At 42.9% G+C, this 14,187-nt stretch overlaps 1 protein-coding gene across 1 annotated transcript in view; it reads right to left on the reverse strand.

Moving 5' to 3' along the window:
• DCC (DCC netrin 1 receptor) overlaps positions 1 to 14,187 on the reverse strand; it is a 309,874-nt gene that overhangs the window by 47,551 nt on the left and 248,136 nt on the right. Inside the window, exons 16-18 of the mRNA XM_035310456.1 lie at positions 8,050 to 8,145; positions 4,036 to 4,274; positions 321 to 459 (exon numbers count right to left, since the gene is read on the reverse strand). Coding sequence (XP_035166347.1) covers positions 321 to 459; positions 4,036 to 4,274; positions 8,050 to 8,145 — 474 coding nt within the window. The remainder of the gene's footprint in view (positions 1 to 320; positions 460 to 4,035; positions 4,275 to 8,049; positions 8,146 to 14,187) is intronic.

Here is a 14,187-nt window from a genome sequence, read left to right on the forward strand (position 1 = left end):
TTATCTAATAATAACAGAGTGCTTCAAACTTGTTCCCATCTGATCTTAGGTTTCTTTGAAAAGTGGAAACTATTTTAAAGCATAAAAGCCACAGATGATCTTTATATTATGGGGCGAAATATCAGACACACGTACTGTCATCGGAGCTTCTTGCAGTGACACCGAGTCACCCAGCGCTCAGTGCTCTGCTTCGCTACCCATGAAAAAAGTGAAGAAATGCAGAGAATTTTGTACGTACGCTGAACTTGAGGAGGGCTTCTGAGGGCGTATAAATGGAAGAAAAAAAGTGACCCCAACCCTTTCAGCAGCTCCTGCCGTACCTGCTTCGTAGGTGGTGGCGTGGGCAGTCATGCTCCAGGTGCTGGACCGCCGCCCTTTGGTGACCATGACAGAGAACTCGTACATGGTGTTCGGCTTCAGGCCGATGACCGTGTGACTCAGGGCTGTCGTATCTGCTGACTGCAAAGAGACGGAGCAAAGGACGTCTTTAAAGCAACTCTCATTGTTGGTAGCTAAGCAAAACACAATTACAATGGATGCTTTTTTTTTTTTTTCCAAGCAAAATAGCTCTGTTGCTGCTGCATACCTTAATGGGAGTATTTTTAGGACCATAAATATGATACAAAACTTTCTGCCTATAATTTACGCAGTTAAATAAATTATTGTGATGCTTTCTCTTTTTCTTTTCCCAGACAAAGCAATTTGCAATGCATTTTTTTTTTTTCAAATGCAAATTGAAAGCTAACACTGTGTCCTTCATCTATGCCCATACGAGGAAAAAATAGGAACATTTCCATGACTTAAACATTCATTTCCAGCCTCTTGGATGTGTTCCTTCCAAAAAAAAAAAAAAAAGAAAGAAGAAAAAAAGTTTTTAATGTCTACTGATTTGTAGTGGAGGCTCGGAAAGCATTTTTACCACTGGAATGGACCCGACTAAAGGTTCCCAGGTACTGTGGGGAACACGTATTTATAGTATCAAGAGGACCCTTGCCTAAAGACTAATTTTATATTCATAAAACGCACTTTTGTTTGGTTAAATATAGTATTTTCATGCATTAGATTCTGTTTGAAAGCTATTACTGGTCTGCCTCACTGCGATACGATCTGACCTTCACTAAAAATGTCCAGTTTCCAGCACGCCGCAGAATAAAGCAGTAATATTTAAGGGGAAAGTGGGGAAAATTTACTTTGCAGAGCCATTAAGGAACGCACTATGCATGGCAGGCTGTTTTAGCACATGTGCTCTGACAGCTGTTTTGCATGCTACTTAATGGGAAGACTAATTGCAATACCAGATTTTATCATCTTCATACTCAATTAAAATCCCCAGCCCTTGGAAATCAGCATTTTTGCAACTTCTTCGTCGTAAGGGCGTAATCCAGCAGAGAATCACCTTCTATAAGACCTGCTGAAGCGAAGACTGCACTAATAACATCAAAAACTACTTAGTTATACTCAGCTACTTGTCAAAGATGGCAAAATCTAGCTGCTAGGGTCTACAGGAATTATTCTTCAACTAAAAGCTGGATTGCAATAAAGGGAAGAATAATTCTCCCCCCCAGAGAGGATTTTAGAAGAAACGATAAAATGCTGTTCAGCATCACTGAGGGTAACTAACTCCGAGAACTAACACTCTGAAAGTGCTCTGACAGTAAACATGATCAGGAAAAAAATCACACGGAAAAAAACTGTAGGAGTTGAGCCCATTGCTGGACAAAACAGTGTTTAGTGGAACACAGCCATGTTGGGTTCTTTCTTGGAAAAGAAAGTTATTTGTCTCCAGCTGAGTGTTTTCCTTTGAGTATTTCACGCAGTACTAACTATTAGCACGTTAGTACTCCTCTGAACTTACTGTCATATTGAGATGAAGGCCGTGTAACTGGAACAAGTACCTCAGTAGTTCCATGCTCTGCCTTTTTGGGATGGTTTGTACAAAGTTAACGGCGGCGGGGCAAAGTTAAAATTTCTAAATTTCAATGGAAAAGGTTTAAATCTTCTTTATATTACATTTGATACACAGTTTTGAAGCGATGGAAGTTCTTAATGGGCAGATTTGAAAAGAATTGCATATTCAATACCAACACAGAGGCAAATGGCATCTTTTTGTGAGCCTGATCTAAAGCCCTTTGAAAAAAAATGGAAGGTTTCTCCACCGTTTTTGAAGAAGAACATAATGGGCTTTATCTCGTTTCCTTGAAAAATGCGGCTATTTCAAGAAAGCACACTGTCTGCAAGACTTTTTATTGTTTATGCCAGGGGGTGATTGAACTGGAAAAATGGAGCCAGCCTGGCCCTGAATGTGTCGTGTTCAGACTGGCCAAACGAGAGGTGAAGGCAGAAGAAGGGGACTTCACTTCTGCTCCTCTCCTCTTCAGCCACCCCCGTGGTTTAGCAGAAGGCTTGGACAACCCTGGGCCGGAGGTTTGTTCGGCACCCATCATTTCCTACAGCTGAGCACGTGTGTTGTGAAACGAGAGAAAATGTGATCAATGGCTGTGAAGAACAAAGCATAATGCTGTTTTTCTGGGGAGCTTTGATTTCCCAAGAGCTGGTTTCCCACTCGCTGTGCTTCGCCGTGCTCTATTCCTCACACTTCTGGGTACAGGAATCTGTCCTTAAATAGGAACCGGATCGAGGGATGCTATTGAAATCACGACAATGCATCGTTTTGGCATCCTTAATTATAAAAGAGCTTGTTACAACCACCTGAGCATACAAAGTGATGGTTATGAATGGGTCTCATCATTATGCCAGCATCTGAGGTTGTCAGAAGGATGGCAGTAAGTGTAAAACTATGACACAGACAGATCCTTGCAAAGATGTGCAAAGCTTTACAGAGCTCTGCCTTGCAAAGATTTCAAAGCTTTACATTGGCCAGCAAGAAAACAGCTGCCCTGAGTTTTCCCTCAGCCAACAGGAGCCCAAATCAGGAGCAGCACAACTGAAACCAAGGGCTCACGGCGGCACGTGGACTCGGCTGAGCACCATCAAGCCAAATCCTTTTGGGAGATGTGTAAGGGGAAAAATCCCACTCAGAAAAGGGATTGAAGGTAAGACTTTCTCCGTCATTCTTACATTTTCCAGAAATTATCTGAGAAAGATCTCGAGATTAGAGTCCGTAAGTTGTGTATATACCCTGAACCAACGCAGAGAGCCAGCCCTGGGATTTTGGAAAAGCCACCCTGTATTTAGACAAATAATTCAAAGGAGCCTCAGAGCTGTATAGAGCATCGCCTGTTCTACAGTCCTAATAAAATCATCTCTCATGGGGTTGCTTTTGTTAGGACACGGAACAGTAAAAAATGGGGTATCCTCTTGCAGTATAAAAAATATATTCCTGGCAAACAACTTGCTACGGGTCAATACGATCCTCTAGGCAAGAGGAGACAACCGTTATGGTAGGGCACGGGAGGAAGGACACACTTGTTATGGGGCAGGTGGATGTTATATGAGGTGCAATATATAAGCTGACAATAGTGTGTGGAAAGGAAAAGCAAGCAAACAGAACAACCCAAAGTCCGTGCTTATTGCTTTCCGTTCCCGCTGTCTCCGTATTTCTTTGCTAAACTGCACCTGTTTTGGTAGTGTTTTCATTAGGACTGGAAAATAAATTCTCGTACAGAAAGTAGCACACCTCTGCTGCTGCCGTATCCATTCAAACTGAGAAGTTTTCTTGTAAACTAACCTCTAGTTTTGATGTCTGGGAACATGCCCTATGGGTGGAACTGCCGTACAGGGTGGGAGGTATGGCAGTTGGTATTTTTTCCTATCCACACTACAGCATCCCACCTGTGACTAATTGATACCAAGATCATAACTTTTCATCAATTAGCACGTAGAATTAATATATGCTATTTTCATCCAACTAAATGCACAGGTTTTTAGCAAGCAGTAGTTACTCATGCAAATCTCCTTTTGATTGAAAGGGGAATCTTGGTTGAGGGAAGTTCGTAAAAGCCAGCTCAAAGTCTCTGCAAATAAAATCTGAACGGATGAAACGGTTCGTAAATTCGTAACGTGCTAAAACTTCACCTTGTACTTAGCATTTGTAGAATAGCTGGTTCTCCATCGGACCGTGTAGAAGCGAACCTCCGTCGTCTTTTGGTTCTTCGGGACAGAGTTGTCTGCCCAGATGACCCTCACCGCGTCATGGGTCAGTGCAACAGCCTGCACACCTACTGGTGGGAGCATGGGGGTGGAGATATCTGGGACTGACGTAGGGAAATCATCAAGCAAAGGATAAAAATCAACTTCTAATGGATCGATGGGGTCTGGGTCCATACATCACCAAATGAGCATTCCAAAATAAATGGATACGTAAGTTGAACGGAAAAACAAAACGAAACGAAACGAAACACGAACAAGCCACCAAGGGGCACACAGCACAATGGGTTAAATGCATGGCATTAATGAGGAGGAGGAACATGAGAAGAACACAAAGAGAAGCATTAAAGCAAAATGAAAACGCAGCAGCAACATTTCAGTTACATTACTATCACAAAGCCAGCGCTAACAGCAATTTTTCACCATTTGTTTAAGTACTTCCACGCACGCTGTGTTTTCTTCACATGAGATTAAGACAACGAGCAGCCTCTTTTCCCAATGATTTACATTTTCTTAAAAAATTGAATCATGTTACGATACATTACTGGAAACACCTCCAAAGTGGCGCGTCATCTACAAACCTGATTTAGAGACACGACTTCATCTCACGTGCGTAGGAGTTACCTACGCTTTTCCTCCCTGGCTGCCTCTTTCAGGCTCTTTTGTTGTGTTAGGCTCTTGAAGGGAACATGGTCTGCGTTGGTTCAACGCTTGTTAGGCAACACAGAACATCCTAATTTCACTGCTGAAGCCAAGATCTTGCAGGCGTCGGTTTAATACCGATAGCATAAAAATGTGTGCACCCAGGTACAGATGTGTGGGTTATCTTCAAGTAGGTTTCTTCTCCCCTGTACCTGTGATTGGGTCGCCTTCGAGGAGCAAGACACTGAGCATCCTGGGCATGACCTGACAGTGTAGCATAAGGTATCAGACACAAATTCTGGGTGACTAAACCATAGAGACTGTTGCACATTTCGTTTCATTTCCAGAAGTTCAGACCTCGGTTTGGCTCTAGTGATGCTCCTGCTCTTGGCTTCACGTGGGCTCTGTTTCAGGAGGAAGGAAGAATTCCCCGCCTGCCTTACCCCACGGACCGATGCTTAAGGTGTTCACCTCAGAAATGAGACACGTGAGCGTGAGTCTTCTTCGAAAGAGGTGCATTTATCCGCCCCAGCTGCTGTGTGCCACTAAGGACAGGCAGCAGCAGCTCAGCACCCTCCTTCCTTGTGCTTACGGCATCGCTCTTCGACGCAAACAACAGTCACCACTGTAAAAATGGCAACAGCCCTTCCTTTTGGGGCTCCCACAGGAGCTGCAGACCGCTGCTCCTCAGCCTAGACATGTCCGTCCTTGTCCAAGTGCCAGCTTTAAGCACCTGTGGACAACTTCAGGTTGTTTTTTTCAACTGTACCATTCATTATTTAACAGCTGTGATTTTTCTAAATACCATTTCAAACTGCAGTGGGTAAAATACAGCACGCGAAAAAAAGGCTGTATTTTTTTTTTCCTCCCTAAAATAATGTGCTAATTAATTAATCAAAGTATAAGTGACTCGTAGTATTTCCTCCCTGCCAATTGCTACAGTTTGTCTGCTCCGTGTGCATTTCCAGCTCCTGACACGCTTTGATCACTTGTGTTTTAAGATTTTGTAATTTATTATTCACAACTTCGGGATGCCACAGCCTTTGGAAGGAAAAACAGAGGAGACAAGGATGTTTAAAATGTATGATAAGCCATTAGTTCACCCTGCTTCTTTTGTAGCTTCTTTCATCAAAAGCTTCTTGCTAAGAAGCAGGCACTGAAGGAAATGAAACAATCTGATGTTGTGTGATCCAAACCCCAAGCCCATGTTCCACGAGGGCAGGAATGGGCAGCTGAACCTTTATTTTTTCTTTTTTTTTTTTTTTTGCCCAGTCTCATCAAATTGAGCTTCTCTAAGGTTGACAGTGAACAGTTTCTTTGCCTGAATTGAAGTTTTCCAAAGGAAGTGCCTGCAAACTTCGTAAGGTGAGCAGTTTTTTGTTCCCGTGTTGTGTTTTTTTCATACTAATGATGGAAGGTCCTATTTTAGCAAACACCACACCTCCTTTCTCCGCTCTTTCCCATACTGAAAACTTAAGGGCTGTTGTAGAGGAGATTATGAAAAGAGGCTGGCTTTAGTAAAATAAATGGTCAGACTCAATCAATCCAAATAATTCAGTTTCTGAAACATGTCATCACTGACCCGCGGAGGAGGGAAATGTCTGTAATCCACCAGTGGCTGAAAATAGGTCCCTAAATACTTCCCCCAGTTTCCACCCAAGTTTCATTCGCTAGTATTTACACACGGACATCTGTCATTTGGAAATTGCAATCTCTGGAGGGAAAATAGCTTCTCGCTCTCTTTGGAGATTCCATTTGCGAATATTACACGTTACGCAACTCGGGCAGGCCCCAAGGTACGTGCACGCATGCTAAGGGGACGCGCAAACACACGGGTCTCGGTTCTTGCTTGCACCCAGCTCCCGTGCTTTCCTGCTTGGCTGGAAGCAAAACTTTTTGAGACGCTCTTCCACAAGTGGCCCAGGCTCCCAGGGGTTGGATCTGCCCGGCAGGAGGCTCGCGCATGAGATGTGCTCGGTGATGGGAGAGGCACCGAGGTGAGCTCCTCAAAGATGATCATCGCATCACATAACCCAAGCCTGCATTACCTTTTTTTTTTCTTTTCACCTGGATATTGCTGAATTTACAAGAGGTTACACACACGCACGAAATCAAACCCCACAGGCCAGACGGGTCGTTTTCAAATGGAGTCAGACAAGGAACAAGAAAACTTAAAAATTAAAGTCTCTGTGGACCCCGAGGCAAACTCACTGGAAAGAAGATTTTACAAGACACATGTTGTAGGCATGCTCAGCAAGAATGACCTCTGTAGATTCCAGACAAGAAGCGAAATTAATAATTTTGAACCAGAAGCTCCCTGACACTTACTACATCAAAGTCATTTTTACAGTTACCCTTGATTGTATAATGAATCTCTTTTTTTTTTTTTTCCTGCTGACTTTCCAAGATTTCTCATGGGAATACTTCACAAAACTGCATGCTGGAAGCCGTTTTTCCTTGCAGAGCCACCGAGCGGCCATTTGGTTTCTTTTTTCCTCGCGGCACACCCACGCCAGCGTCAGTGACCGGGTTGCTCTCAGTGACACAGCTCCCCTTCCAGGCAGCTCTGAACACCGTGGGTGGGCCACGAGCAAAAAAAGCTCGCCAAATGATGGTGTCAATCCAGAGGAAAAACACTTTTTTTTTTTTTTCTCAATTCTTTTCTTTTAACCCTTTTTTTCCTGTGCATAAAACCGACGAGGCAGTCCAGTTGTACAAAATGGTTCTGCTCCTGTAACTTTGCTGTCGTCCCAACGTCACAACTGTGAAAAGAGCTGCCTAAAAGCATTCTGCTCAGGGAAATTCCTTCTGTGAGCCTTGCCCTGTCCTGTACATCAGCGTCTTCATCTTTTCTAACCCCTTTACCTGCTTCTGTAAATGTGTATGACATGAATGGGTTTGTTTTCTGTTATTTTTTAACTAATTCATTTTCACTTAAACTACTTGAAGGAAGGAAATGAAAACAATTCCATCTGGGCTTAATTCTCCCTCTCCCTACATTTCCAAAAGCTTTGGGAGTCATGCTTCTCCCAGGCCAAACCGTACCAAAGAGCAAGCACTTGTGAGCATCCCATTGAATACATAGAGCCAATTTCTGGGAAGGGTAAATAATTCATTCTGTCCGTGTCATTACGATAAAGGAGAAAACGAAGCTGATTTATTCGAGCAGGGACTTGGAGGCGGCGGAGCGCTTTTTTTTTCCCATTGCCTTGCCCCAAATCGCTTTGCCTGTTGCGCCCGTTTGTGAGGCTGCCGTTCGGTGCTGCGGAGCAGATGGAGAGCCAGCGTTCCCCGACTCACCTGTCATCGACCTGGTGGTGGCACTTTCGTACAGAGGCACTCCTTCGCCGGCGTTGTTAAAGGCCTTCAAGGAAATCACGTAGTGGGAGCTCGGCTCTGCAGGGGAAAACAGATAGGGCAAAACAAAACACACGCCGTTAAAGTCAGGCCTGGCAGGCAGAACGGGCGAGCGCTTTCCTGAAAAAGAAGAAAAAAGACAACAAAGTTAAGCCAACGCCTGTGCGAGGGATGAGCACAGAGAGAGATGGGACCCGGAGTGAGCTCAGAAATTGCCATTTTGCCACTTTTTATCTTACCAGGAACCCATCAGTTGTGGATGGGAGGGATTTAACGCACGGGTCAACTTTGGGGCGCGCTGTGAAATGAGCAGGTCAGGTCCACGTTGCTTCTTGCTACGGTTTCCTAAGGAAAACAAGGCTATCCATTTTCCCGACTTTTTCCATGCAAATTGCTCCATCTCGCTTTCTATTTTTTTCCTAGAGAAGTTAATTCTAGCTGTGCAAAAGACAATTACAGAAGGTATCGGCCTGAATATATCGGGCTCTCCAACACCTGCCAGACAGGGCACCTGCCTTCACGAAGCCCTTGGAAAATAAGAAATGTTTGTTACGTGAGGAGGCATTTCTTAATGGGACATTGCTGAAGCCCTGCTGCAGAATTACATATTTCATCTGCATTAGCACCAAATGAGCTCAGCGTGATTAATATTATTACAGCGCACCTGAAATGAGTAAATAATCTTTAAGTGCTTATTGCATATTGTTACTAATGCCTTTCCCACCCACGTATTTTGTGGCCAGCAGAAACAGTGACATACTTACTTAATATTCAGGCGGCTTCTTTGCTTCCATTGCAAAAGAACTAAACTTTAAAAATTGCCAAACAAATGACGGGTGCATTAATAAATCCTTGCGCTAAGTATCATGTGGTTATTAATTCAGTTCCTGCAATATCATTAGTCTCGAGGAAATTATTTTGCATTCACGGAGATGGAGTATGTATTTTCATAGGATTTCCACTACCTATTAGCATCCTACTTTTAATTCCTGATTTAAGTGGCGCAACTCTCTAGGTCCCACATGAAGATTTATTTATTGAGCTATTTACCTGAGCGTTTAATAACGTCACTTTTGGTTGTTTCTGCATAAGAAAAGGAACTTGATATGCTCAGCCTAGACAGATTCGGTCACTACCAGTCTTCCTTCTGTCCAAAACCCAACTTCTGTGCCTATTTAGGAGTTTTGAAAGCCATCGGGCAGTTACACAAGTGGTCAGTACGGACCATTCACTACCGCATACTTCGGTAAATGTACGGAAGGATGCCAAAAGATGAAGCTTTAGGACTTGGAGATGTACCAGGTATTTGCCAACTGTTGCTATAGCGAGGCAAATTTAGCTCCATAGTTTTTTTTTTCTAACTACTTGGTAACCTTTGAAAATAAACGTGCCTCCCCATGGTCCTATCCATTTCCTATTTTCATACCAACGGATGGAAGCCTTGAGCTCTCTGACTATACAGAAGAGCAAATATGACAACAGACAATGGAATTAATCTTATTTTTATTTTTTTTCCAGCTTTCTCCGAGTTAGGCACGTTGGGGCTGTCCCTATAGGGATGGAAGAGGCAAGCACCTCTGAAGGACAATGCTAAGACAGGAATTTAAGTCAGATCAGATGAATCAGCCTCTACGGCTTGGTATACATCTCCACTGATTATGTTGAGAGCACAGACATCTGGACTTCATTTGGCTTAAATTTTAAATAATGAGACATTAGTCAGGAAAGCGTGTCACCTTGAACGTCGATATTTTAAATGTGAAAAATTACCCGTGAAACCTGATTCGAGAAATTACCGTCAAAACCCCCAAAACGTGTACCTGTCACATTTAATCAAAATACGTCGTGAATTCCCGATAATGAAGAAGCAAAAGGAGTGACTTAGAGCTAATTTGACGATGAAAAATGTACTCACGCAAAATTGACAAACTGGGTGGAAAAACATGATAAATTCCCGGAAAATTTTAAAATAAAGACCATATAGCACATCCTTCATTACAATTGCCTGTACAGCACAATATATAGTCCATCAAACGTTATCAGTTGAGCAGACTGACATTTGATGTATGTTTATAACTAGGTTGGCTAAGGTTACATCTGCAAAAATGAGCTCAGATTGGGACGAGGATGCAATCTGCAGCTTTCTGTTAAAAACATGAAAAATTCAGGTGGCTAATTTGAGCTGCTGCTAACTGGAGCAATAAATAATTGCACGAGTCTCTTCTCAGATAAGAGGGAAAAAAAAGCAATTTGCTATGACATAGGGTTTGAACGTAGTATTAGAGTTTGTTGTTTCATCCAATCCAACACAAAAAAAGTGAAAAAGCATTAGTATTATCACAGAGAAAGCTGCTTTTTGAACAGCGCTATATATTTGTAATACTTACGGGGTCATTCTGATGCTCTCTGGAAAAGTTGCCCTGACTGAGCTCAAATGAGGAAAGGTTTTTAGTATACAGCTACTAAGAAGAGCAGCAGCTAATGGAACAGAAAGGCTGCTGGCACTCCTGGCAGCTACAACGCTGAAGAAACGATGACAGAGGAGGGCTCTAGAGATGATAATTGCAAGAATCCCAGAGTAAATTTGGATTATTTTTTTCCAACTGATTCCTGTTCATTGCAGCGAGGAACGCAACCAAGTAACAATGCTACTACCATTTGTATTAGCTATTCTGGAGCAGAAGGAGAGAATTATATGCTTTTTTTTATTATTATTTCTAGCACATGAAATCTCTTCTTGCCTTTGAAGGAGCAGAGCAAAGAATTCAGCTTTAATCAGAGCATCAGGAAAGAATCCATCACGTCGATGCTGGTGCGGAACATGCTCTGGAAATAAAGCTGTATTGTGCAGTTCAACTTAAAAAAAAAAAAAAGGTAAAAGAAGCCCAAACTAAGCATGAAAAAAATCAATTTCTTCTGAAGGGTGTTGCTACTGGAAAGAAAATAATCAACGAGTAGCAACCTGCTGAAGATACCACCGTTATTTTCTTCTTAAAGAATGGAAAATTGCGACTTCTCTACATCCATTACACGGGGTCTTTTGACAAACGTTTTCATGTGGAATTTAACTTTCTCTTTAAAATATAAAGTTCTGATAAGCAGACGTGAACTCTTCACCAAGAACAAACCCAGCCTTGAACGACGGTGTTGTGAAGAGGGCAGTGCACTTGGCTGCTTTTCCAGATCAGGCTCCTTTATCTCTCAAATAAAAATTCATTCTCGGTTCTGCTCATTCCCCGTTATAACAATTACCTGACACAAGGGACCGGCAGAGTGCTCTGCAGATTAGTATCCTGGGAGAGCTGAAGCTCAGGCAGAGTCTCCTGACTGTCGTGAAGACGTTGCTCATCCCATCACGCCACTTAGAACTGCTGTCTTGCGCTTAACAACAGCTGAAGTTCTTCTAATTTAATGGAGCCGATAAAAGGACAATAGAGGTTAGTTAGATGTTCAATAATCTTCTCCCAACACCTTTGTCAGCGCCTTTCCTGATCCGTACAGAAAGGGAGGCACACAGGGAAGTTGCAGTTCGTTTAGATCGGCTCCTGTTTACTCCACCTGAACATCAGGATCAACCCATGAATAAAATGCTTCTGGTGCCCGAGCTTCCTTAAAAAGAAAACTGCCACCTTCTGCTTTTTTATTTTATTTTCCTTTCCATTACTAAGCTGGTTTTACCTGTGGGCTACAGGAGGCTACCCTTGGGATGGCTGAGACAGTAGGAAGGGATCCATCACGAGAAACAGCTGTAGTCTCCCCACAGACCAAGTGGAAACAAAGATAACTTGTCAGAACAGATGGGGTCTGACAATACCCTGCAGTAAAGGGACAAGGTGGGAGTTGTACCACGAGGAATTCCTGTAAGTTATGGGGAAAAAAATAGAGATAAGGGCTGTTGAAAAGTGAGACGGTGGTCTAGACGAGGTTGAAAGCAGAGTAACTCCTGCAGGAACTGCCCTTCTAAAAGAGAAAAGGTCTTCAAGAGAATTATGCCTATGCCCTGCATGTCGTGTCACTGCCACCCGTGCTGAGCAGCCCTCTAAGGGGCAGTCATTCCAAATTGTCTCAAAAAGCAACCGAAGATCAGCCTAATTTACTCCTGTCTGGGTTTGCAAAAACATCGCACTTGGTAATCAATAGGACCAGTATCAGTTCCAAGACCTGGTAACACGAGCTTATTGCCAGGAAAAGGTAATCTGTCGATAGGACAAATGGCAAATTGAAGGATAAACTCTGCACACCGGGGCTATCGGATTGCAAGGAACCAAGAGGGAAAAGTGCTGCCAACATCACAGTCAGAGATAGCGCTGTTTTTCTCTAACCTCAACCCAAAAGATATTTGGCCTCCTCTGTGCAGAAATTACCCTCAAGCAACGCATTGCATCTCCCCAAAAATAAGAGAGGTGCCTTGGCTCTCATTTTACAAATATCCATTGGTCTCTAACACACCCAATGGCCAGTAGATTAAATCCCATTTAAAAAAAGCAGATTTCAGCACAAGCTAGGGAAATGACATCCATCTTTTTTTAAAAACATAAATCTTTAAATCATATTAGCAGTCTGTAATGGTATTAGTAAATATATTCCACTAGAATAGACTCATGGTGACGTTCTCCAAATGACTTTCTCCTATGCCGTCAGCCAGAGCAAAACAGTTTTGTTTGATTCCTTCTAGGCACTCTGTACGACAGCATTTCAGGGGTGGATGAGGAGCTACCTCTCTGATATTACTTTGTGGACTGTGTCAGGTCATTTGGAAAGGAGTTACTATCAGAAAGGCTAAAATGGGTAACAAAGAGCTCGCGTATCGCTTCCGATAAAACGAGAGCCCTACCAGTGAATTATCCCTTTTACAGCACAACAGAATTGGCCTGGATTTTCGTCTTCTGGTAAGCTGAGCAACCTATAAGAAAAGCGAAGAACTTTGTTCATTTAAGGCAAACTTACCAAATTCACTGTCAAATCCAAGTATGCGCTTTCCATGGTGATAGAGAATGGGCCTTCAAACTTCTTTGTGAATGGAAAGCATAAAATATAAGTTTTTCAATTTGGCCCCCCCCTTTTTTTTTTTTTTCACGCAAAAAGGTTTCATCCAAAGTTAAAATAAAGTCAGCTAAATAACGTGGGTTTTAAGCATCGGGAGTGCTGATGTCTCCTGAAAATCAACCGCTTCTGTTTAGGATCTGAGTAGCGATGTAGTTGGTGGCCGAGGCATCAAAATTGGAAACATTTGCACTGGTAAAAGAACTGCTCGAGTGTTAAAGGCCTCTTCAGGAGATAAAAAAAAAAAAAAACAATGACAAAAACAAAACAGAAGACCCATTTGTTCTGAAAATGAATATAAAGAACAGTGGAAACTTGGATTCCCATTTGCAGTATGTCACTAACTTCTTGAGAGACTGTGGACCACTCACCGTTTCCCGTACCTTCAGTCCCCATGGTATTCACTTTTATTTTCCATTTCCTTTAGCCTTTTGCCTATGAGCTGTATGAAGCAGAGGCTCGCAGTATGTTTCTACATTAACTAGACAATTAAACCCTGATCTCACCTTGAACTTGTGGGCACTTCCGTAGCACAAATAATAAAGACCTGTTAATGCTTAGACGTGGGTGAAATATCAATTCCAGTCAATGAGGAGCAGAGTTCTGCCCATCCGCTTCACAGAGATGAGGGATGAGGGACAAAGGGGGACCTACGCATCTCCATTTCTAACAATTCTCAGCAAATCAGCCCCCAAAGCCAACATATACCTACCCCCAAGGCCAGGTACAGCTGTGGGAGCTCACCACGCCACTGTGCCGCAAGGACCTGGGGAGCACCGACCTCCAGAGCATCACAGCAGGCTGCTGCACCACAGGGCGCCCCGCTATTTTGGGGGAGCCAGATGCTCGGGCTCGTTCGGGAAACATTTAACTTTGAAAACACCAGGGAAAACGTTTAACGGAGCAAAGAGAATTTATAATGAGACTCTGTTAAGTGCTTTTATTTGAATGCAGTTCAGGAGACGCGCCACAAATCCATATTTACAGTTGTTTTTAAGAAGTCACCTCGTCATGCATCATGCCCGCTTCCTGATTTCG

Source organism: Oxyura jamaicensis, chromosome Z (genome assembly GCF_011077185.1).
Source record: "Oxyura jamaicensis isolate SHBP4307 breed ruddy duck chromosome Z, BPBGC_Ojam_1.0, whole genome shotgun sequence".
Lineage (NCBI taxonomy): Eukaryota > Metazoa > Chordata > Aves > Anseriformes > Anatidae > Oxyura > Oxyura jamaicensis.